Source organism: Orbicella faveolata, unplaced genomic scaffold, assembly GCF_042242905.1.
Source record: "Orbicella faveolata isolate gen_17 unplaced genomic scaffold, um_ofav_v1 contig_34, whole genome shotgun sequence".
NCBI classification, from domain to species: Eukaryota; Metazoa; Cnidaria; class Anthozoa; order Scleractinia; family Merulinidae; genus Orbicella; species Orbicella faveolata.
The window spans coordinates 13,479,674-13,506,268 of record NW_028301563.1 but is presented as its reverse complement, the minus strand read 5'-3'; the positions used below and the strand labels follow the sequence as shown (position 1 = coordinate 13,506,268).

The following is a 26,595-nucleotide window of genomic DNA, read 5'->3' as shown; positions in this document are numbered from 1 at the left end:
TGTGATAAAAACTGAAATTTTCATATCAATCTGATCAGAAAAGTTGAAACACCAAAAAGAATTTTGAGACAGATGTTGGGCTAAAAGAAAGAGGAGATGTATAAACTGAATTGTTTCTTGGTTAGATTACCGAAGGAAGAGTTTTTTTGATAGATTGAGGAAACAGGCAAAATTTCTGGAAGAGATTTCTTTTGTTGGCCTCTTAATATCTACATTATGTACGCACAATTTACCAGCTCAACATGCTGCAACAGAAATCAGCAGCCTCGGAACTTTCAGAGTTGAGATAATTTCTTTTGTAAAATCCGCCATATTGTACCTAGAGAGTTCTACCACCGTCATTCCATAGCAGCTGGCATTTTCAGCCGTGCAAGGAATTCGTAATTATCTCCTCTCTATCCGTCTTGTACGTGCAAGCGCCGGACGCTATCGCATTCATTGGTACTACGGCGGCTAAAACCTTGAGCCAAAATCTTTGTCACGCCTTGTGTAAATATTTCACGACGTCGCCTGCTTTCTTTCGTAAATCCGACAAAACCTTAGCGGTTTTGTGTCTTCGAAATAGCCGCTAGTGTGGCTTAAATGCAGGCGTTTACTGTAGTGTATGTTTGTAAAACTTCCTGAAGAGGTCTACTACTAGTTTAGTGTTCAATTTGAAATTAAAAAATCAAAACCAAATTTAAAAAGATAGAAAACAAAAATTGTTAAAAAAAAAAAAATTGTGAAACTTCTCGGTCTGCTTATACTATAGAGACTAGACTGAGCTACTCAGTTAAATTTACGAGAAGTTATTATTTCATACAAAATTGGTTGTATCATGCCTAGGATGTAAGCAAATTTCTAATTTTGATGTTATTACTGTCTGGGCAATAGCCAACCACGTTTACTAAAGAACTGTTGTCATTTCCGACAGGCCATTACACTAGATACATTTTTTAAAAAATCAAATCGAAGGAAAACAAACAAGTAAACAAACATAGAAAACAAAAAGCTTACCTACACCAGCTAAAAACGAGTTATGCCTATTGCATACGGCTTATAATTGCAATCAAAAGTGAATAAAAAAAGTGTTGAATAACTTTTAGACCGATACGAATAGCAGTTCTCCAGAGAAGACAACGTAATGTTGTTCCGTGCAATCAAGAAACATATAATTGCTACTCGAGCTCCTGCGTTCTAATCAATTTTTTGGGTAAAGTGAACGGAAGTTAGAAATGTTTTAAATAATCCTCACGTTTCACAAATTATACAAATGACTGAATATTGGACATCACTCCCACTCCGCCGCCGCCATCGCGCAGAATGCCGCGACACATCCGGGACTTAAATGTAGAGTGCACGCGAGATTTAAATATCAATTAGGCTGTCGATGGTTAAACAATAAAGAAAATGACCAGAAAATGGCCGACTACGCATACTTGTTTGGAGTTTACGTGCTTCATACTTGTGTTTCGTAGTGGTTATCATAGGGCTTTTGTAAATGAAACATTGATGGAATAAAGGAGACATTTTTTGAAATGTTACGAAAAGTGGATTTAGTCGTTTTCTTTTCCTGAATTTGGTCCATTTGAGGGAAAATATTATATGAGGAAATATTTGGAGGAAGAATTTTACTCCTTCAAAGTGCCCTTCTTAACGGTTATCATACGGCTTTGAATGTTGTTAAAGGAAGCTTTATGCCAAGTTTTAACGGAAAATAATGTTTCGAAGTGGTCGTTCTGCCAACTTTCGAACACTCGTAACGATCTTTCAGCCTTCGCTCGCTTCGGAGACTAGAAGAACAATAGAGCGAAACTCTTTTGAATTTCCCGGTAGAATATTAATATATGCCAAGCTCCGCCTCCACAAACAATAGGACACACGCCGACGCTATAAGGTATTGAAATTGAGAGGTGATAAAATGTATCACTTAACCATCGTATTTAAAGTAACGCTTTGCGCGTGTTGCAATAAACGAATTTTCAGCATGTCATCTGTGCAAGAAATGCAGCGCGTTGATCGGGAGCTCTTTTCGCTTTGACATGTTACTCCAAAGAGGATCTAATAACTGAATACTCGAACCTGGGCCTTTTAAATGTTTTGATCAATTAAAACGGTTCCAATTTTGAATAATTATCTCACACATGCAGTGGACAACAATGCTCACTCAGGCGTAAGACACGCTGCGTGCCTTTGCTTTTTTGTTCGGCTCTGGATTTCAAACAGAAATGTCATTTATTTTCCCCTTCATCTTTCGAATAGATAAAGACCTGTGTTGTCTTTTAAGTCCTCGATCAACGACAGACTACGTGAACCGATCGAGTAAAAGACTACGTCTGATGAACTGCTTTGACCGGTCGAGTAAAAGAGGACAACGATAAAGTAGAAGAAAGTTTTTTGCGTACCGTTCTTTCCATTTGGCAACGCTTTGGAAGAAGAATTTTTTGTGGGAGAACTTTTGGCTCCCGCGCTCAAACCATTTCGTTTGTTACATGTCAACAAAAAAAAATGAGAATGTCGCTGCACACGACTTTGTTGACAAAAGTCTTTGTGAAGAGCGCAGGCCGCCTTTAAATTAGAGCGCTTTTGTTAACTTATTAGACCTTGGGATTTACTTCACACATCAGACCGTTTGATTGACAGCCGCCGATTCATTGACAAGAGCAGTCGGAATTCCGACAGCTAATATTTGTAATTATTATTCCACGCATTGAAAACCTGAACACTGTAAGTATATGTCGCGAAAGACAATAGAATTCTGCGCGATAAGAGTTAAAGTTTTTGTAATCACACTTTATTTCTCTAGAAACGAGAGCAAATGGATTGCTCAAATCACCGACAAGAACAGGCGCTCGAGAAGCGTTCAAAATCGACCTGCTTTGATTCAATGACTTTGCCAGGGCAAAAAAAATTTCCTAGTAGCTCTCTTATACGACAAAATGTGCAAGTTATCACAAATCATCTTGAACAAATAATTTCTTTAAAGCTTTTACTTTCGTTAAGAGAATGCGAGTTACATTGCTAATGCTATTGACATTGATATGATTGCTGTTCATCTACTAACTTTCCTTACAGCATTACAGTGTCTTGCCTTAGAAAACAGGTGTCTTATGTGAGGCCCTCAAGTCTTCTCCCGAGAAACGGCTGAAACTTGATGTGCATTTCGTTTGTTTATCGCGGTCAGGTTGTCTAAAATCCAGATTTAAGAGTTGATGGAGGTTTAAAGTTTTCTTTCATGGGTAGAGTATTCAGTTTCTTTGCTAATTTTTAGAGGACTCAGAGCTTGTAAGCCGTCGTCAAAACTGGGGAAAAAAAGAAATGGCTAAAGTTTATAAATAAGTAACACTAATTATGGACTAGTTTGGTCATACTTTGAACAACTAGGCCTTGGTTAAGTTTTACTGTACGTAATCATGTCGGGAATTATCCCGCTTGGCACTACAAGAGACAATGATCTAAGTCTCTTGCCAATACTAGTCAACTAAAGGTAACTCAAACACAAATCTCATATGCTATGATCGGATTAGTCAGTACTACAATATCGGGCATTACAAACCCCTGGGTAAAATAACTTGTAGATATAGTAGGAGCCACAGGTCCTTACTTGATTAAAGACATATTGGCGGCAACATTCTCCAGACCGGTGAATGCAGACTTTTCTTGTGACTGTACCCTCAGCCACTGTAGGATGATCTTCACTCAACCAGGCAGGAAAGCTTGTATCACATCTGTTCATCGGTGGACATGTGGTCACCATTTTTGTACCTGCAGCTCCTTGGAAGCGATACCAGCCATTGAGTGTGTCGTCACATTGGTAGTATCTTGTTTTATAGTCATATCTTCTTTCCGCATCTGTCAGATTTTGGTAGTTCTTACATATGTCAACTAAAAATATAAACAGAGTAATACGTAGATAACTCTCCCTTGGTCCGTAGATATCTCTCTCGTGCTGCGTTTTTGTGTGGTACTTGTAGTTTGAATACAGTCACTTCATATATTTTGTTCAATTTTACATCACTTTATTACTTCCGGTCATGCACAAACATTTCTATATGATTTGTCTTCGTTTCCATTTTTCCTGGGAACAAGGTTGTAAAAAGATCCCGCCACCGAAATATAGCTTTTACAATAGGACAATCACATGACTTTTGGAGGGCATATAGTTTATTTGTGGCCCGAGTAGCATCATTTGCGCCCGAGCGCGAAGCGCAAGGGCGCAAATGATGCTACGAGGGACACAAATAAACTATATGACCGACAAAAGTCATGCGATTATCATTATTATCAATACACAAGGCCAAATCGTACAAATTCATTTAATAAGAAAAAAATGTTTCACAGAGGTGTAGCATGAAACTATGATATGAAAAGTTGTTGCCACAATACGATCAGCTAAACAAGAGCCAAATAAAATTCCTTTCCGTTTACAATAAAAGTCAAATATTATCTAGTTTTAAAAAGATTAATGCTAATGATTAGCAAAAATCAAATGACTGCCTTCTAAGCTCCCGCCATTCCTCTCTGCCGCGGCGAACAAAATGAAATTACAACGAAAACCAAATAAACTCAACTCACTTCTCCGCATCTTTCCAAACGCCGTCCGTGTTCTGCCCTTCCATGAGGCATCGATTAAATTTCTACCTGTCTCCTGACTGAATAGATGATTTGTGTTCTGGTTTCGCCTCGTTTTCTTTCGTAAATAGCTTGGCCTTCGCTTCAAACATTTTGTTGGTAGACATGAATCCGCTGTTTTGCAAAATGTCTATGTTTCGGCGTGAGTGGAGCACAGGTTAGATGGCGATGAATGGCCGCTCTAATTCCAGTCAATGCACTTGGAGTAATGCTTAGCCTTTCTCTGTTTTCACTTCAGCGAAGAACTTTCGCAGAATCTCACTCAAGTCCGTTGGACTTACTGTTTTGAGATCCACTGTAATTTTTCTTTTCTCGCACCATTTCTCGAACTTTTTTACTCCCCACTCAGTTGCTCTCTTGGTGTTTTTCGCTTGAGCTTTTTGCTCAATCTCATCCAGTTGCTCGTTGTCTAAGTCCGAGTTTTGACTAGAAAAAAGCTGAAAATTTGGGAGTTCTTCCATTTTAAAATGAAATTTCCAAACGGCAAACGTTCACTGCGCAAGCTGTTCGCACCTGAATGGTTTTCCCGCGTCAATAAACGTAACCTGATTGGTTAATATTCATCGGATGATGAACCAAGAACCAATCAGCTGCAGGGCCGTTAATACATTAACGGCCCGCTAGGAGTCATTTGCGGCCCGCAAAGCGCGTGTTTTCAAGAGGGCGGTTTTCAATTTGGCCGCGTATATTGATAATAATAGGTATTAATTACCACCTTTTTGTCTGTTTATACTTGAAAATCTTCATATTTACATTTTAAATTTCCAGTTCAAATGGTGATGGGTAACCTGTAGGTAAGCCATAGGTAAATAAAATTTGTCCTTCAGGCAATGATATTTATCGAATCTAGCTAAGTGCGAGAACATCGCAATCAGCGCCAGTGTTTCTCTACTCAAGTATGTTTACTCTCTGGCATCGGATAAACCGCTGGAGGAATACCATGTGGGATACTTTGATCAACTGTGTGGTGTATTCTAACTTCCTATGGTTTATTTATCATTTTTTCCTGACACATGCCTAATTGTTAAATAAGATTCTTAAATGTGGCAAACCGTCCTTACATAACGAGAAACAAAGTTAGTAACTGTAGCTAATTAAAACAAAATATGACATATCCATACTAATGATAAAAACTGTGTTGCACCTTCACAATTAAGACCGTTCTTTACAAATCCATCTTTGCACCGGCAGTTGTACGATCCATCCGTATTCTTGCACTCAGAGTTGGCAACAGCATCACATGGGTTGACCTGTGCAGCGCACTCGTCAATGTCTAAAAACAAAGGGATGTAAGTGTTAGGATTTCGATGTCAAAATGGATGGTTAAGTGTCCCATTACGAGCGTAAAAAGGAATTCTGGTGGAGATAAACTACTTAACACATTAAAAAAAAAAAAAGGATCAAAGTTTCCGGCAGCAACTCCAAAAAAGGCCCAGTTCGTCTTTTGGTTTCCTCGTGGCAATAATGTTCAAAGACGAATTTCTCTTTGTTTTCCTTTCTCCAGTGACCGTAAGTTTCTAGGAAATACACCTTTTGATTGGCTCCCAATCGTTTGTGAACATTGCCGTCTTATTATTTACACGAACGATGAGGTTGGTAAAGTTATTTGTTACGATTACCTGTTTCACATTGTGTTCCATTAAAGCCTGGTGCACAGCTGCAGTTGAATCCGTTCAATCGGTCTGTGCAGGTCCCGTTGTTCTTACAGGGATGATTTGCACAATCATCGATATCTGTTTCAAGGTAATAGGGCAGAACGTTAATAACGGTCGATAGAACCTGCAACGATCAAAAACAAAACTCAATAACAAAAAGTATGCTTGAAGTTAAAAGATACAACACTGCCAACCGACTTAGAAAGAGCTTCAAACCCGTAGAATATGAATAAAAATTAACTAGTTTTGGCTATAGTTACCTGTTTCACATTGTGTGCCATTAAATCCTGGTGCACAGCTGCATTTGAATCCGTTCACTCGGTCTGTACAGGTCCCGTTGTTCTTACAGGGATGAGTTGTACAGGGATGAGTTGTCATCGATATCTGTTTTAAAGGGATAAGGCAGAAAGTTAATAACGGTCATACCACAAAATCCCACTTTAAAGCCTACCCGGATATAAACCCTTCTATTTGCTAACAGAAATATCATTCCAGATATCACTACCTCCCCCCCCCCCCGGATACGAGCCCATCTAATGTATAAATCAGATAACGTTCTGTTCCTTTCCAGTCGTTCCAGTCACACTAGTGTTTTAAAGATGTTTTTCAAACATATTCTCCGTTTATTGTGACGCACAATAAATGTATTATAAATCTAATAGTTCTAAATGTAATGGTATGTTAGCTTTAATTCGTTGCTCAGTTACGTTTTATCTCGTCATTCCGAACCATTATATTTATTCCACTTATATGCCCCCGGATATAAGCCCCCCCCCCCCCCCGTCTTTAAGCCCACACAAAACCCCTTATGACGTTATATGATCCCAGGGCTTTAACTTGATATTTTACGGTATACGATAGAACCCACAACAACAATATCTGCAAAATAATCAAAAATGCAGAAGATCGTTTATCGGCCCAAATTTCGCTCCTTAGAGACTTGGGTAGGTCAGTTGGACAGAATTATGGAGAAAAAGAAATTTGTAGAAAAAAAAATTGTGCTTTTCTTTAACCAAAAATGCATAATCAAAAATATCTGTTTCTCCTCTCTTCAAGCAGTCTAAAAATCCAAGGAAAATGAATTTTGGATATAGTTATTACCTGTTTCACATTGTATGCCATTAAATCCTGGTGCGCAGCTGCAGTTGAATCCGTTTACTCGGTCTGTACAGGTCGCGTTGTTCTTACAGGGATGACTTGCACAGTCATGGATATCTGTTTTAGAAGATAAGCACGGCCCGGAGGAAATAGGCAAAAGAGATCAGTAACTAACAAACTTTCAGAATTATTTGCTTTTTATAAAGAAAAACAAAACATCTTTATCAGATATCCATCATTATCATAATCCAGTCAGGGAATGGCAACGCATCTGCTCCTTGAAACATATCTGTTCCACAAACAATTTCTTGCTGGGTGGGAATCTTCTGGTTCTGACCACCCGCTGTCAGTTGCATGGGGAAGTTGAGAGAGATAGCAGACCTTAAACCCATTTTTGTAGCTCTCGGCTCCATGACCTATAAAAATGCTATTGCTGTTTTAACTCTAAACAAATAGTTTTGCGCGGATGGAGTCCGAATGGGTTTTGAAGCTGGGCTTCTTCTTTATGAAGAGCATCTCATAAATTCTATGTTCATGTCTTGGACGTCTATGTTCATGTCTTGGACGTTATTTTCGATATGAGGACGCTTATTGGAAGGTTTTATTAAAATACACTCCTGGTTATTACATTAATAGAAAGGTAACACAACTCAAATGTAAAAGTTCATAAAAATATGCAAGGTTTTACGCATCGCAGATTTGCCTTATTTCGTAAAATACAGAGTCTCCTGAATCATAGAAAGAGCCTGGAAGTTGAGGCATTTTATAGCGCGTAGATTAGGCTTATTGAAAGAGGTTTGAAAATAATAAATCGAGGTAAAACCCCGAACGTCTAGTTACCTAGTTTAGACATGTCACAATGAGCCAGGACTACCTCGCCAGGTTTAATTGAATCGAACCAGTAATTACCGCTGACTGCATCTTCTCCTTCACTCGCCCTGATCTCGGCGCACGACTCAGCTGGCAACTCGGAAACTGACCCAAGAAGAACTAAAAATTAAAGAAGCAAATTAGTTGTTATTTCAGCCTTTTCTGTCATAACTAAACATTACTATTGTTTAGCTCGCTTGACGAAAAACTGCGGGCTTTGTTAGCTGTCCTTGAAATGCCAGAAGGTCTTGAGCACTTTTTCTGGGATACGAATGCCTCTCCTTCAAAATGATAAAGATAAACACTCAAAGAAAAACAATACCTCTTCCATCTAATCGTTTAATATAGAACCGATCGCTGTCCGGAACAAAATCTTCAGGTCTGGGTTTTTTGGTGCGGTTGTTCAACTCACATATGCCTTGGCTGATGACGTAGTTAAAGCTTTGACATCTGATATCATGGTTACACTTGTCTACACACTTCAACCAGTTTGCAGTTTTCTTGGCCATGAAGACATGTTCTTTTAACATCATGCCGCGGATGGAATATTCGCTTCTACATTGCTGAGTGTCCAGTTCACAAGACATCCGACACATCACAAGCAGCGTGAAGACCAGACTCATACTTACAGAATAAGAAAGCCGTTGGCTAGGTTCTGAAGGTATGGAATTTACATGGAGAGAAAAAAAGGCTTTATAAAATGCTATTCTTGCACCGTACAGAAGCAAATTAACTGCTAGATGGCAGTGAACAGTATCCTAACCTAGGAAACCTCGCCCTCTTATTGCTAGGCTAAATGTTGAAAGGTTTCATTTGGCCATGGCGCTGTAAACAATCAGTGTCAAACTGTCAATCTTGAAATCAAAGGATACCAATAAAATAAAAATCGTGAAAAAGGTAATAGTCTTGACATGAAAAGTTTTTGTCGAATACTAGACCTATGAACAAAACGATAAGCAAACAAGGAGAGAATCAAAGAAAAACAATAAAGAAATGTAGGATACGTCAAACTGAATGTGGCGCCTCCGTTACAAAACCTCAGTCAACTTCCGTATCTTGGGAGAGGCTGGTGAGGGAATCATTGAGTTTTGGCCCACCGTAAACAACGGCATTATTTCCGTGATTAGAGGCTTGACTCAACGGGGAAAGAATGTTTCAGTATTTGATTGAACAAAACAAAATTGCTAAAAGCTTTTGATTGAAAAAAGAAAGTTGCTAAAAGCTATGACAACAACTGTGTAATAAGGCATGCATGGCTCATAGAACGTATGTAGAGGGGGTAGGTTATGATGTTGTTTCATTTTCTCCTTACATTCTTTTGGAACCCGCCCCTCCCTTCCCTCCCCCCTTTCCCCTCTCACCCCTCTTCCTTGATGTTCTCAGCAAGTCAGAATTTGGTTGCTGTAGCCATGTTAAATGAAGCGGAGAAATATCGGCGAGGGAGTGAGCGAGTCCAAAGTTTTCACTATTTCTCACTCGTTTTCTGTTACTTGTCTTTGTGTTTAAACATTCGCTGACGGTTTGAATTATTTTACTTTACCATCGTGCAGTAGTTTAATGTTTGTGTTCAGTTGCAACCACAACGCCAAGCATTGTTTCTTTAGAGAGTCGTCGAAAATTAAAAAAAAAAAAAAAACTTTCGTTAAAATAACTTGCAATGCAGACGTTTTTCCTGGACATGGGAAACCCCATGGGCTGGTTCGAGATTAAACCAGCTGTTCGTATAGTGTGATCGTCAGAGTGAGGGTAGTTCTGAAAAGAACTGTTGTTGGTGACTGACGTTTCGACAACCTGAGCGGAAGTCATCTTCAGAGTCAACTGACTTAACTCCTGGGTTCAAACCATTTCCTATATTAAACCAGCTCTTCCACGGCCAGCGTCAAACAGAGTGAGATCTGAGTACGAGATTAGAGCTGGTTAATTTGACCCGCTCGGGCCGAAAAAAAAGGACAAAGAGTACAAAAAAAGACGAGAAAACAGCAAAAACAAATTCATTAAAAAACGTGTTTGCTGGCTCAAGAGACAACCACATTGCAGCCTACCATAAAGACCCCAACATAAGTAAAGATCAAAGATTTTTCCCGCATCAAATGACTTCATTTAGGGGTTTTAGGACAATTAGGACAACCGGTAATTTTATACATTGTTATACTGTTGTGAGCTGGAAATGTTTCAAGTGTAGTCCTCATGTTATTAGCAACAACTTCCTTTATTTTAAAATGGTCGATTGTTTGTTTTTTATTTATGATCCTGTACCTGTAAGAAGCTCTATTTGTTTGTTTTGATGGTATAGAGAATACCGTGACAAAGAATAATTTCCTTCATAGCAGAATATTAAAACGACAAACCCATGCACAAAGTTCATATTCATGTTCATCAGATAATATATTTTTTATCAAGTGCATTACATATAGTAGGAGATTTTTTAAGGGCTATAAAGAGAGAGTCCGCATTTCGTTTATTTGCCATTTTAACTCAACGCCTCCTGCATTTCGAAGATTTTTTGAGAGATTTTCTGCAAAGATCACACAAACAACGAATCAATGAGTGTCAGATTAACTACCTTGTCAGGATTATCCTTCTTTAAGCGATATCATACAAAGCAGACACGCAATCTACAATTCCCTTTTTTCCATTGAATGAGAAAACAGCTGGTTTTGAGATTCCTTCCTCTCTTCATCTCTATTTATGCGCTGACGGGGTGAATCATCTTGAAGAACGTAACGACGCTACAGGATAAATTGGTGTAGCAGTTTCTCGCAAGGCGTTCTGTAAAGAATTATCCGTCGGCAATCGTGTCGAAACCCTAAAGCGCTCTTACACTGGTTTATACTAAAGGAACTCGCAATTTTGTTGCGACACAAGATGGATGAAAAATCGCCCAACGTAATGTCCCTTGCAATAAACATGTCTTGCATCGTTTTCGTTGCAGCGACGTTGCATTAAGAGGAATCAAATTCTACTTTTTATAACGATTGCTGTAACGAAAACGTTGCGAGACGTGTTCAATTCAGTAAGTGTTAGACTAGACAACGTCTCGTGCAGATTATCTCGTACACGCGCAACAAAATTGGGAGACAAATTGCAAACCAATTCCGTTAAATTCATTTAAATGTTATTTATGGAAAACTTAGCGATGCATTAAGAACTTGAAATCTCTTTAAAAGAAGTTTTCTTTATCTCACAACCTGTTCTACTATTTTGACATTGCAAGAACTAACCTTTAAAATACCAAAGAGTGCTAAGTAAAGAAAGCTTCCACGAAAGACAAAGACAAAAATGACTGAACTGCAACTTTTAGAAGATTAGGTTCCCAAATTATCACAAAAGACTGTGATCTAAATCATATATATCTCACCGAATTCGCAAAAACGTGCCCGCATTGACTCAGAGAGAGTCCCAGCGGCCAGAAGTCCTCTGACCACCTCCCTGGCTAGGAGATTGGCCAATCACGCATGCACGTGGCATGGACCACTCCAGCAGGGTGCCCTGTCAACACAGAAGCCTCAAACAAGGTCAAACAACTCGGTAAAATACCCAGAAACACAGTCAACATCAAGCTTATTTAACACTGAAAGCTCAAGTTCTAGCTAGTTGGGGGTGTCAGTGAAAGACACCCTCCCCTCCCCCCTGCTTTTGACCGCTGGCTTCCAGCAAGCCACCAGCAGATAGGCCAGTCATTGGGCCATGTGCCCAGCCTAGCCTTGACGGAGCCCCCTCTGGGTTTAAGGTCGCTGGCTTAGCCTGGATTCGGGCGAAGCCCGAATCCAGGCGAAAACCTAGCGGGCATGTTTTTGCGAATTCGCTTGGATATAGTCTCTTGATTATCATCATCATCATCATCATTATCAAGAAAACTATTGAACCAAATAGAACAATTATATTTTTGCATAGGTCTTATCTTTTATACTTTTCGCGTATCATCAGTTAAGGACAGACATTACTTTCGCAAAAGAGACAGACAGAAGATAAAATGTTACCCAAAAAACGTATTTTTCTCCGTTTTTGTGCGTGATTAATGAAATATCGTGTCAATTTTACCTGAGAAAATGTTATCATGAAAATATTGCGGGATCTTTGCGAATACTAACTGAATGAAAATATTGAGGGTGTTTACAGAGAAACCGAGACAAACTTGGATTCTTGATCAAATTGGAATTTAAGAATGTCGGTTTTTACGAAGAGAGGATAATAGGAGTACATGGATGAAAAGATGAACGAGAAGAGGTTGAAGAGAAGAACCAACAACAAACTGAATCCGATTATGAGGCAGAGTTTGGGATGCCAGCCCAGACAAATGGATGCTAGGATACACATAGTAGGAAAGCATAAAACGCGATTTAAAGGCTATCAATGAAAATGTAAGGAAGTTTTCGAACTCACCCTCCGTTTGCGTTGGATGAAGCATTATTGAAATCGATGACACAAAAATGAGGAGCGCAGAAACATTCATTTTTAAACCGCAACGAACGTCTTCAGTTCTCAAGTCTTTTGGAAAGTAATCAGCTAGCACCAGCTGGCGATGTGAAGTCGACATAACAGCTCATTTCAAGTCAACACTGTAATAAGAGATGGCGTGTTTTGTCTCTGTCATTCAGAACTATATTTCTTCTCATGTCAGTTTGACTCCTCTTGCTCTTACTAAGACTTTCCGTTTAAATTACGCACTTATTATGTAAACAAAATATTTATATCTGCGGGTTTCTCAACTAAGCTTACAAGAAGAAATTCGTTCTTGCTCTTGTTTATGAGTGAATGTTTTATTCCAATGAAAGATACGTTCCAAACTCATGTTTTTAACAATCACTCAGTTAAAAACCTTTAATTTCGACGGTATTTTTCGTGTTCCCTATCTTTGTTTTGGTTCTTTGTTATGAATTAAACATAGATTTCGTTGTTTTCATCTTATTATTATTGTTATTATTATTTTTTTGTTCAGATTTGTGCGTGATAAAGTTAGCCTGAATGTTAAATACATATCTATATCAGGGCGTCATTGCGACTTCGACTGTTAGCTTAACTATATTCCTCCCGGTTTTGTTGAACAATTTATTTTACAGCCCTACATGCATGCGATTGCTATAAGTTAAAAGTTAGTCAATTAATTAAACGCCATTCAAAAAACTGAATTTAAATTTAAGCTTTTTCTTTTGCAAACTGATTGACAGATTGCCTGCATCTCATTTTGCCATACTCTTAAATGAAAAAGAAAAAGACATTTTTTTTTTTTTTGTAATTTTTATTTTTTTTCAACATTTTGGGTTATAATACATACAATACAACACAAGACATAACACTAGTTACAATACTTACAATACGTCATAACTACAATAGATTACATACAACAAATTATAATTACTAATCGTAGCCTAATTATACCTAAAGAATATACAATGCGTTGTTTACAATAGTGCAGCTACCCAAATACAAAAAAAAAAAAAAAAAAAAAAAAAAAAAAAAAAAGAAAGTAAGTTAGTGACATGCTGAGAAGGAGAAATTACAAATTAAGCTCAACTATTATTAAGAGATGGCATTAGTTTTTCCCACTTTTTGTTATGTTTATAAAGTTGGTTATTTTTGGTAGCTATTTTTTTTTCAATGTAATAAACGGTTTTTGTCTTTGCTAAAAATATTGTTAATGTTGGTTTAATTTTATTTAATTTACATTTATAAATAAAAAACTTTCCTAGCAGTATCAAGTGATTCAGGATAATAAAGTCTTCGTTGTTGTTGAACACTCCAAACAATATATTTTCAAATGTCAAAGTGTCCAAAGATACATTCTGGTTTGAAAGCCAAGAAGAAAAAGCCCGCCAGAAGTCTTTTGTTGTATCACAATAAAAGAGCAAATGTTCGAGGGACTCGACCTCTTTCAAACAAAAGGTGCACATTGGTGATTCAATCATTTTAAAACGGAATAACCTCTCATTTGTGAAAATTATATCGTTTAATAATTTATATTGGAACTCTCTAATTTTTGTTTCAAGTGTGACAGTGAATGGTAAAGAATAAATTTGTTTCCAGTCTTCTATAACCTCTGGATATTTGTCCTTCAACTTCCTTTTGGCGGTTGGAGGAGTTTGTTTCTTTGTTTTAAATCCTTTATACAAAAGTTTTGAAGAGGCTTTTAACAGATCCGATTTGGTTTCGTCGATATAAATATACACTGTATCCAAATGCTGTTGAGGATATAGTTGCTGATGTTGAATATGTGATTCTTTGATAATTAATCTCCATTCTTTTGGTATGGCATCTACAATTCCTATTAATTTGAAGTACTGGATTGGAGATAGATTCGCTTCCAACACTTTAGGGCTTTCAAGAAATTTACCCGTATCGGATAACAAGTCACCAATTTTAACAATTCCTTTAGTAAACAAATGTTTTTCAAAAAGAGATTTTCCGTGTATCACAATATTCCTATTATTCCAAATAATTTGGTCTACAACATCCTCATAGGTGGCTACCTTGGATTTCTTTAAATTACGAAATGCCTCTAGACACTCTTTGTAGAATATTGGAAGATGAACCGGTAGTTTACTAGTTTCAAAATCACAGAACAGGATGAGTTTTCCACCTATATTTCCAAAAAAGAAATCATCTAAAATAGTTTTCCAAGTGCTGTTGCTCTCTCCTAGATACTTTTTTAAGATCATCACTCTTTGAGCCGATATCATGGATTCAATATCAAGCATTTTTAGTCCTCCATTTTCAATATCATTGATAAGCGCGGTCCGTTTAATTTTATCGTTACCTTTCCAAATGAAACCGAAAATCAGTCTGTTTATCTCCTTGACAAGATCGTTTGATATTGAGATTGCAGTCGCTTTACTCAAAAATTTTGGAATAATGAAGGTCTTAACTATTTGAATCTTACCAATCAGGGTAAGACCCCTCCACTTCCACATACTCAGCGTTTTTTTAATAGATTTGAATATTGAGTCGAAGTTTGCTTTGTCTCGTGATGGTTTGTGATAGTCAAAAACGGTACCTAATATCTTGATTGATTTTCGCACTTTGTGAGTAAAGTCATTTTGTACTAGTTTATGTGGGCCGATACCAAAAACTTCTGTTTTATCGTCGTTAATTCGGAGACCAGAATGCAATGAAAAAACCTTTAAAGTTGTACAAAGTCGCGAATATGCATTTATGTCTTTTAGAAAACAAGTCATGTCATCTGCAAAAAGCGTGAGTTTGATCTCCACGTTTTTGACCATTATTCCTTGTATGGTTTTATCCTGCCTGATTTGACATGCGAGAACTTCCAAAGCTAAGATGAATAATAAAGGTGATAGAGGGTCACCTTGTCGTACACCACGATGGATACAGAAAAGATCTGTAGTAAAGTCGTTATTTAAGATACAGCTGGATATGTTTGTATAAAATGTTTTTACCCATTGTAAAAAATACGGTCCAAAATTGAATTTTTCCAATACTTTAAATAGATATGTATGGTCCAGAGAATCAAATGCCTTTTCAAAGTCAATTGCCATTAGAATACCTGTTGTATTTGTGAGTTTTGCCAATTCAAGTAAATCATCGATTGTTCTAACTGCATCAAATGTAGACCTTCCTTTGATAAAACCATTTTGATTATGGTGAATAAGTTCTGGCAGGATTGGCTCCAGCCTTCTAGCAAACGCTTTGGATGCAATTTTAACATCTACGTTGATCAGTGAGATAGGTCGCCAGTTCTTTATAAATCGTCTATCTTTATCTTTTTTCTCCAATAGGGTAATCATTGCCTGCTTTTGCGAAGTTGATAGTTGCCCGTGTTGGTGAGAGAAGTTTAGAGACTTTTCGAGATACTTTGTAACCACGTGCCAGAACGCCAAGTAAAATTCCACAGTTAAACTGTCACTTCCAGGTGTTTTGTTTTTCGGAAATGTCTTCAATGCTTCGTACAGTTCGGATCTAGTAAGTTGTTTATCTAAAGTCATTTTCTCTTCATCAGACAATTTTTTAGTATCCACTTCATTAAGGAAACGATCAATTGAATTCTCACCTAAATTATACGAGTCTCTATCATAGAGTTTTTCATAGAAATCATGAATCTCTTTCATTATTTCTTTTGGGTCTGTTATATATGAATCATTATCCACGGATAATTTCCGTATACATGTCTTTTTCTTTTTAGCACTTTCTAAATTTAAAAAATACTTGCTATTCTTTTCGCCCTCTTCATACCAACTCACCCGAGATCTTATGATTGCTCCTTGTGTTATATAATCATAATGGCGTTCGTATTCTGATTTGAGAACTTCTAAATCGCAGAGATTTTCAGCACTTGGGTGTTCGTCACATTTTCGCTGACACTCTTTTAATCTAATTTCCAAATTTACCAGCTCTGACCTTCTCTCTTTTGCTTTCTTCTTACTATAACCAATCGTTTCATAGCATATTTTATATTTTAAATAATCCCAGGTAACCCGCGGGTCTTCGATTTCTCTACTTTCGTCTACCCATTCACCGATTTTGTTTCTAATTAGGTCTACATATTCTTTATCTTCTGACAAACTTGCATTGAATTTCCAAAAAGACGGTCCATAGGTTGAGTTCTCTATACCATTAATGTACAACGTAATGGCGGAATGGTCAGATCTAATAGCAGGGATAATATCGACCTTATCAACCTCTTCCTGTATATTATTTGATATCAACCAATAATCTAACCGCCGTTGAATCATTGGAGTTTTCTGTCTCCAGGAGAAACGTTTTAATTTTGGGTTTCTGATTCTCCAGATGTCTATTAGGTCAAGAGAAAAACATAGATTTTCTATCTTTTTGGACGATTCTTTCAATTTTGGAGATCCTCCCGATCCATCCAAATCTGGGTCGCGGATAACATTAAAGTCACCACCTATTATTATTTTGCAATCAGTGTCAATTTCCAATTTGTCGAATTCGTTCTGTATTTCGTCGTAAAAGATGCATTGTTCGTTGGTCTTATTTGGCGCATAGATATTCAAAAATAAAAAAGATTGACCTTGAACAAGACCTTTTAGAATGATATACCGACCTAGATTATCTTGTTTACATACCTCAAATTTACAGTCAAGCCCTTCTTTGACTAGTGTTAAGACACCTCTGCTGTGTTCAGAACCATGACAAAAAAACAAGTCTCCTCTCCACTGGGATTTCCAGTTGTTTTCCACCTCGGATCTGCTGTAGGTCTCTTGTAGAAAAATTATATCAGCTTTATCCTTCATACACCAATGAAAAAGTGCTTTTCGTTTATCAAAAGATCTTATCCCCCGAACATTTAAGGATAGGATACCAAAATTTAAATTAAGTTTTGTAACTTTTTAAGGACATATTTAAGTGAAAAGGCGAGCAGTTGCAGAGAATGAGATAGTAATCTTTAGTAGATGAGCTAATGAAAAAATTTGCATGTCTCTTGAACAAAAAAAAGGTAAAACTAATTAATATTGAAAAGGAAAAAGAAACAAAAGAAAAACATTTATAACACCTACAACTACAATTGAACATGTATGTAAAACAGTAGCCAGCGATAAAAGCTGTTAATTGCGCTACTAATGGAATAGGTCTTCACGCATTGCGCTAACTAGATGACACGCATGCAGCTCCATTTTTAAGAACAAGTGTGAATGAGGCTTACATGTTATGAATACCTAGATAGAGAGTTTATGTTCCAAAGAAATTAGAAGATTCGTATACCCTCAATAAAAAGTTTGTCCGGCTCTGATCTTTTGAAGAACGCCGATTTTCCGTCTTCTTTTGCTTTTTTGAACTTAGGCATTAATTCCTTTCTGCGGTCCACAATTTCTTTCGGAAGGTCTGGCGATATTCCGAAACCAGTTCCTTTCAGCTTTCTTGCACTTGACATGACTCGCTCTCTGTCGGAGTATCGCAAAAAACGTGCGATTATTGGTCTTGGTTTTTCTTGCGATGGGTCGCGCTTGCCAATGCGGTGCACTCGTTGATACTCAAAAGAATCCGCCTCGCTGATGTTAAGTTCCTTCTGTATAAAGCCAATTAACACCTCTTTGACATTTTCTTCTGAGAGGTGGAAAGATTCAGCAATGCCGTAGAAGCGAAGGTTTTCCCGTCTTTGATACACCTCCATATACAACTTCTCGTTTCTTAAGGCCTCGATCTTTCCCTTGAATTTGTTTTCGGTGTTTACTGTATTTTCTTGGATAGTTTGTTCCAGAAGCTTTACTTTCTTCTTTAAATTTTCTATCTCTGTATTTGCGAACGACATTCCTTCATCTAACACCTTCAGTTTTGTTGTGGCGTCCCTGCTGAAGCTTTCAAACTGCTCAGCTTTATCCTGTAACTTGTTAACCTTTCCATCGACCACTTTCACAAAACCCTCAAGGATGTCCAATTTCTTTTCCATGTTGTCTAACTTCTGCAGAACAAGGTCTAGCTTCGGCATTACAGAATTAGCCAACTCCACGGCAGCGGCGGTTTCGTCTTCTTCGCTCGATTGCACCGTGTCAGACATGTGCAACTTGACTTTGGCTTTCTTCTCCAACGGTGAAAGGGATTCTTCTTCCGACGAGTTGGATACACTTCTCCAAGTTGGCCCAGTTCTCTCTACATGAGTTTTTCGTCTGAACTTTTCTCCTTTTTCTGCCATGTAGAGGCCTCCATATACGAATTTTGAACGGAGCTAGCAAAAACACGTCTATACTCTACCCATGCTCGGCCCAATCCCCAAAGAAAAAGACATATATTTTCAGGCGCCAAGTTACGCTTGCGATGTAAATATGGGAAACTTCTTCAGTTCTTTTTTTTCCGAAGACCTTTTATTTGTTTTTCGATAAAGCAACAACTCATGTCTTTACTTTCACTCAGTAAAAAACCTCAAATTCCCATGGCATTTTTCGTGTTCTCCGCCTTTGTTTTTGTTCTTTATTGAAAATTTCAACATAAATTTCGTTGTTTTAATGTTTAAAATATAGTGTTGTTTAGTTCAAGGTGGCTCAAGATTAGTTAACCTGAATATTGAATAAATAGCTATGTCAGACATCCTGTTTGAATTACGCACTTATTATGTAAACAAAATATTCCTATCTGCGGATTTGTCAACCGCGCCTACAGGAAAGAATTTCTTCTTGTAGGCCTGGGTGCATGCTTTATTCCAGTGAAAGAAACGTTGCAAACTCATGTTTTTACAATCACTCAAATAAAAACCGTCAACTTCGTCGACATCTACCGTGTTCCCCAGCTTTGTTTTGGTTCCTTGTTATGAATTAAACATCGAGGTCGTTGTTTCCATCTTAATTAGTGTTTTTGTTCATATTTTTTCGTGATTAAGTTGGTCTGAATGCTGAATACATATCTACAACAGGACGTTATTGCGGCTTCGACTGTTAGGTTAATATTTTCCTCGGTTTTGTCAACGTTTTGACAAAAGGCAGGATGTTGAACATTATATTTTACAGGCCTCCATGCGTATGATTGTTATATGTTAAAAGTTACTTAATTAATTAAACGCCATCCAAATGACTGAATTTAAATTTATTCTTTTCCTTTGGCAAACATATTGTCCATTTCTAATTTTGCCATACTCGTGAAAAAAAAGTATAAGATGTCAAGTTACGCTTGCAATGTACATATGACAAATTTTATTTTTTCGAAGACGTTTCACTTTGTTTTTCGCGAAAAAAAGAGTTTTTTTTTTGGTAAAAATAAAAATGCTACATTCGAACCTGCTGTAAGCGACCATCCAAAATGTCAAGCCCAGGTAGTCGCTTACAGGAGTTGGTCGCTATCGAGATCTCAGACCTTTTTGCTGGTCAAAATTTTTCCTCATTAGCATATGGTAACTACTGAGTCTTACCCATGTTTGAAATGTCTTATTCATCAGAAAAGTCAATTTCGAGAGAAAAACCGGTACTTTTCGTTGAGAAAATTTCTATCTCTTTTACTACCGAGGAATGCGATGGTGTTACAACATCTTAGAATGTGTCTTGTCCAATTTTCGGTCTATAATGTGTTCAGTGGTCACTCACTGGAGGTTAAAAACAAAAGAAAATTTCAAACTTTTAGCTCGAAAAGTGGTCGCGGTCTCTTACGAGAGGTGATCGCTTACAAAAGGTTCCAAATATAGTGGTCTGACTTGGAAACTTTTGGTATTTTGAAAAACTGGTTGCTTACGAGAGGTGGTCGCAACCGGAGGTTAGACCGTACACATGTTATTATGTCACTCTTAGTCTGCAGGCAAACCAATAACAGACGACCACACGTATAATATGAGAGTTAAAAAGTTAACCCTTGGTAACCACGGTAACCACGCACTGAATGGTAATTTCATTTCCGGTCGGTGCGGAGTGGACGACGGTGAGCGAGCATCACGGACATGCGCAGAACATTGACGGAAGTCATTTGTTGTTTCTGATAGCCGTTGCCATCTGTCACTGTTGTCCTTGCTAAAGGTCTGATTCCTCGAGAAGGCTCGTCTGTATACTGAACAATAAGGGACCATTCAATATTTATGCCTGGGGAAGGAGATGGCACAAAAGAGGGAGATCATCAAAAAAAAAATAAGAAGTGAAGAGGGGGTCACTAGAATAAATAGGCATAGGAGTGGGGGGGGGGGGGGGGGCTATTTATTTCTTTTAGCCTAGAGCATACCGGTGAACACTTCCAAACAGTCCACCTACATGGGTCAACTAATACAAAAAAAAGTCACGACAGTGAGAGAACGACCTCACAATATTGCGCCCAGATCGGGTTTGGCCAGAGACCTGTGCTACAACAGGTACTCTGTCACTGTTGGTTTCCTTTTGAATGACTGTCGCTTTTCGATGAATCAGAGCTACAATGATGCGAAATAACGATATCATCTTCGCTGTCACTTTCCGCATCTGAACTGCTGTTCATATCATCGTCACTGTTATCATCTTGCAGTACTTCGCGCCGCTGAAGAGAGACATGGGTATCAAGTACCTCACCCATTCTGATCAAGGCGTGTGCAGTGACCCATCGCACCTTATCATTTTTCTTGCCCTTTAATTGAAGGTTGAAATGACTGACGGATACTTGTCAAGCTTCTGAATGCTTAATTGCTCAACTTTACCAGTGCGACAAAAAGTGTTCCAATCATGGTCCTCAAAGCATTTCTGTTGTTTTTGCTTGCGTTTCCTGTTGTCTCTGCTTGCATTTCTAACGTCATGTATCTGTTTAAGTTTACATTCTGTCTTGGGGGTTTTTCAGCATTATTTCCTGTAGACATGCCTTTAATAAAACAATTCTTTGCTATTTCATTCAAACAGTGTTTTTGGACTGAACAATTTGCATGGCAGAAATTGAATGAAAATGTGAGGCATGTTCTCATTACATATTTCTTTCATTATCTATATTTATATTTCTTTATATTTTATTTCTTCCAAGCACTACCTTGGAATTCATCACCAAAATTGTCAACTGGAACAGAGAGTAACAGCGAAGGCTATTTCAAGTACTTGTATAAAGACCTAAAGCATGAAAGGACCAAATATTTCAACAAAATACTCCCAGACATCTACAAACTTGCACAACCCTATTTGCTGGATAACGTTCCAAAGTACCTTTACAAGGAAAGGGAAAGAAGATTTTAAACCAAAAATATCTGCAAAAATTCAAGCATGACACGAGAGTACTTTTTTCTGAACCAAATGAAGCCTGCTGTTTTGAAAGTCATAAGAATGTCCATGACACAACTAAGGCCTAATCATACAGGCATTGTATCCAAAGGTGTGAAAAAATCCCAAGAAATTGTGTTCCAAATGGAAAAAAGAGGAAACTAACATCCCATCTAATTTGGGGACACTTTTTAACAGAAATAAACTTAAGCCATGGGCCAGTGAGCAATATCAGTACACTACAGCAGTGCAAAAGGAACTTGTTCAAATGAAAGGAGATGTCAGAGATGTCAGATGTTAGAGAAGTTGTTGAGCATAAAGCAAAGCCTTGACCGAGACTTCAAAGGCTTACCAAATAAGACAGGAATGAAGAACGGAAGACAAAAAGTAAATGAAAGAAAGGCTGAAAGAGAAAGAGAGAGCGCCTAAACAAAATCCAAGAAGAAACAATATACAAAATCTTCAAACTAGATTCCGAAGAAGCTTACAAGTGTATTACAAAACAAATTCTTCCGTTAAATGAACTAGAAAAATTGAGAGCAGACAGGGACAAAGCTGGAATAGCAAGCCTCATTAACAAGGGAAATTGGCATCCAGAAGCAAGGAAGTGTGTACTTGCAAAGCTCACCGATTAAGAATTAGAGGCAAACGGCCATGAAGAGGTAGAGCATAGCGAAGAAGGAGGGGATGATTTTGAAAAAGACGATTGCGAAGAAAGAAAAGAAGTGTTGAAGGATTTTAAAGAATGCAATGAAAGAAATGAGGAATGAACAGAAAGTAATTTATGTTTGTTTTATTGAATAAGTTATTTTAAAATATCAGATTGCATATATTTCATGTGATTAAAAGTAAAAGTGTAGTACTTCATAAAAAGTGTGAGTGGGGCAGGGGGAGAGTGGTGGGAGGGCATGTATTTTAGCATGGTGTGCTATAGGCCTAGGGGTCATAATATTTCTGTTTTGTAAGGAGGGGGCTCAAAACGTGTTGTTGTTGTTTGTAATGAATCTTGCCAGCCCCACTCCGAGGCATAAATAATGATTGGTCACTAAGTCTGTCCTGGGTTATTTCACAGGAGGCCAGTCGAAAACATTGCATTACTTGTATATCTTTGTGTGTAAAAAAATTGAACAAATTCGAACCGAAGTTTGTTTCTTGAAGTATCCAAGTATTGTACTAACAAAATCTGCGCTGGACTGAGTGGAAAAAGGCCTAAGGAACTCTTAATGAATTGGTTATTGGTTCGTTGTGGCCGCTAGCAACCGTATAATGTGCAAAACGTTCATTTTGATTTGGTCTATTTGTTACAACCTGACTGCAAATAAGTCTCTCCACATAAAACTGAAATTCAGCGGAAAAAAATAGATACATGTACTCTAAGCTTCGCAAACGACTACTTTAAACGAATTTTATTTTTTTTAACATTCTGAAACGTACACAAGAGCTTTTAATTAACACATATTTACAGAATTATGGCGCTCGTGTCTGGATGGAACAACTGTCCAAACTATCGAGTTTGCAGGTAGTCAACCGAATCACCTGTTTGTCCGCCCTCAAGTAATACTCAGTTAACCAGCTTTTCCATCCAAATCCCTACAGTTAGACTGTTCACATGCAACTTCAGTCGTTAGTTAAATACTTGAAAAATGTAAAATTCGCTCCAATCTCTTTTACTCACCCCAGGATGAAAAGAAATTACATTACTGAGTGTTAATGATTCTTTATTCGGTGAATCACCCATCCAAATATTATCAGGCGTCAAGTTACGCTTGCAAATGTAAATATGACAAACTTTAGTTGTTAATATGACAACCTTTTTTTTTCCGAAGACGTGTCATTTTGAGTTTTGAAAAAAAAAAAAAAAAGTTTCCCATTAACAAAAAATGAAAACGCAAAATCTTAACTACAGATCCCCTACCCTTGCAAGGAGATTACTGAGACGGTTTTAAAGTGTTTGAAACGTTAAACTGCCACAGACTGTAATTTTTTTTAAGGGGCACCTGGTTTGAAACCTGTCACTCCTCGTGCGAAACTATAGTCCGAGTCATAAACGGCGCGTTAGAGTACAAAATCCTGATAGCTCAGCAAGAAGGAGGTAGAGTTTGATTCTTTGTTTTTACCAATCAGGGATAACATAGCCTTCTTTATCACATAAACACGAATGAAATACCAGGTGGGCTTTCGCGCGAAAACTTGATATACTCACACGTGAAAATAGCATGCATCGGTGTTATCTTCTTAAGTGAAAAGATCAGAGTTGATGTGAAGTTTATATGAAATAATTCATATATATGAACTGCGGTTGTAGACGAAAGTGAAGAATGATCATCGCAGTTAATTTTTCAATTTAAGCAATTGGAAAGAAGAAGCCTGAAAAAATCAGGGCTTCAACGGGATTCGAACCCGTGACCTCCGCGATACCGGTGCGATGCTCTACCAACTGAGCTATGAAGCCACACATTGGGAACGAGGTCCTCGCTCCCAATGTGTGGCTTCATAGCTCAGTTGGTAGAGCATCGCACCGGTATCGCGGAGGTCACGGGTTCGAATCCCGTTGAAGCCCTGATTTTTTCAGGCTTCTTCTTTCCAATTGCTTAAATTGGAAAATTAACTGCGATGATCATTCTTCACTTTCAAGATCAGAGTTGCTATGGTTGCATAATAAATCGCGCTTTTCGCAGCGAAAGTAAATTGGTTTGGCATTTCATTGCTGTTTGTACAACAAAAAGAACATTACATGGCTTGCTTGGAGATACGACATTTCTCTTCTCAAGTTAAATTTTATTTGTGTCTACGCGCGGCCATGTTATATCCTTTGTTTAACGTCTGACTTAAGCAAAAAGAAATGTTTCTGAAGAGCAGTTTCAAGAGCCATCTTAAGGGTGTTCTGAAACCCCTCTGAAGAATTTTTTTAACTTAACAAAAACTTATTTTTGACTCTGATTCTGTCAATAATAACAAAATGGGAGTCTGAGAACTTGTTCTTGTATTATGGTATTGTATTGAAAGTTGTGTAAGTATTAGTACTGTAAGTGTTGTAAGTAATCGTATTGTATAACAAGTAGTGCAGGCAACTGTATTAGTATTGTAAGCAGTGCAAGTAGCCGTGTTCGTATTGCAAAAAGAGTGAGCGACAAATAAATTAAACAAGTTACTGTAGAAAAGCTACTATCCATTCTCTCCAAACATGTGCCTGCGAAGCAAGTTCGCTTGAAGTTAAGTTCTTCGCAGCAGTAGCAGCTCCATATGTAAGGACAAATCTCACGCTGAATGTCGGTAGCTTTAATTGTCGCAATGAGCGGGGAGAAACGACGATTTCTAGATGCCTTAGACCCAAACCTACAACCAACAACCAACGTTTATAATTTTCGAGTTAAAAGTTTAATGCTAGGTAAGCACGCACTGAATGGTAATTTAACTTCAGTTCGGCGCGGAGTGGACGACGGTAAGCAAACATCATGGACATGCGCAGAACATTGACGGAAGTCATTTGTTTTTACCAGTGGCCATTGCAGTCTGTCACCGTCGTCCTTGCTAAAGGTTCCTATTCTCGAGAAGGTTTGTATGTATACTGAACAATTAAGTCCTGGGGTTTTTCTCGGGAGAACAGTCGAACACATTGCATCACTAGTATACCTTCATGCGTCGAAAAATTAAACAAATTCGAACCAAAGTTTGTTTCTTCAAGTATCCAAGTATTGTACTAACAAATTATACACTGAACTGGATGGAAAGAGGCCTGAGGAACTCTCAATGAAAAACGTTTATTTTGATTTGTTCTCTTTGTTAAAGTAATTGAGATTTGCGGCGGTCACAAGGACTTACAACAAGATTCCGGAAAGGTCTCTCCAAATAAAACTCAAATTCTGCGAACAAAAAACAGACTACTTTTAACGACTTTTATTTAGTTTAACATTCTGAAATGTGTACATGAGTTTTTTAAAACTTACATATTTTTACAGAATTATGGCACTGATGTCTGGATGGAACAACTGTCTGAACTATCGAGTTAACAGTTTGTACTTTCAATTTACTCAATCGAGTCGTGTTTATCCGCCCTCAAGTAACACGCAGCTCACAAACATTTCCATCCAAACCTCTATGGGTAGACTTTTTGCGTGTAATATCAGTCGTTAGTAACAGACTGGAAAAATGTAAACCAAGAGAAGATATCCTTTGCAGTATTTCTGATGCGTTTAACACTGACAACAAATTAATGTTTAAAACAAACCATGTTTAAGTTGCGTACATGTTTTGATTTCCCAAAAGAAACACCTTGCCCGACCCTTTTGGAGTTATCATCTTACCTTCCATCCAGACTTCTGGAACATTTACACCATAAAACAGTATTTACACCGACAGGTTATAGCTGTATCACGCATTCAGGAAGAATGTCTTTATTAACACAGAGGTTTTTCCTTGAATCCTCAAGGTAATTCATATCAATTTGCTTTAATTTTGGCTTGTTACGCTTAAAGTTCGGTTTAAGAGCTTAGCGTCACATTCTCAAGCATTCCTAGCTAAGAATCGCTCGCCCATGTTTACTCGAGTTCGTAACCGAGTTCAATATTAATATTGCTTCATTGGATTATTTGCGTCCTTTTTGATAGGTCAGAGTGATTACCTTGGTTCCGGTTTTACCACAGTTAGTCAAAAAACCTTTCTATGTGTTGAATATAAGATATTTTAGATGAGTCAATACCGGACGTTGTATTTTCCGTAATGTCATTTAGTACTCCGCTACGATGACATTGGGCCTCAGTGTAGCG

The 26,595-nt window shown here is 37.8% G+C and overlaps 2 protein-coding genes across 2 annotated transcripts; both read right to left on the bottom strand.

Moving 5' to 3' along the window:
- Window positions 1–7,923: 7,923 nt before the first annotated feature.
- Window positions 7,924–9,017, bottom strand: LOC149104889 (uncharacterized). Its single transcript, XM_089271470.1, has 2 exons — window positions 8,557–9,017; window positions 7,924–8,354 (listed from the first exon to the last, which is right to left on the bottom strand). Exons 1-2 carry the CDS (start codon window positions 8,855–8,857, stop codon window positions 8,197–8,199), a joined length of 459 nt encoding a protein of 152 aa, XP_089127596.1. The 5' UTR covers window positions 8,858–9,017; the 3' UTR covers window positions 7,924–8,196.
- Window positions 9,018–17,026: 8,009 nt separating this feature from the next.
- On the bottom strand, window positions 17,027–18,916 carry LOC149104888 (uncharacterized). Its single transcript, XM_089271457.1, has one exon. The coding sequence runs from the start codon at window positions 18,838–18,840 to the stop codon at window positions 17,896–17,898; it is 945 nt and encodes a 314-aa protein (XP_089127583.1). The 5' UTR covers window positions 18,841–18,916; the 3' UTR covers window positions 17,027–17,895.
- Window positions 18,917–26,595: the final 7,679 nt, after the last annotated feature.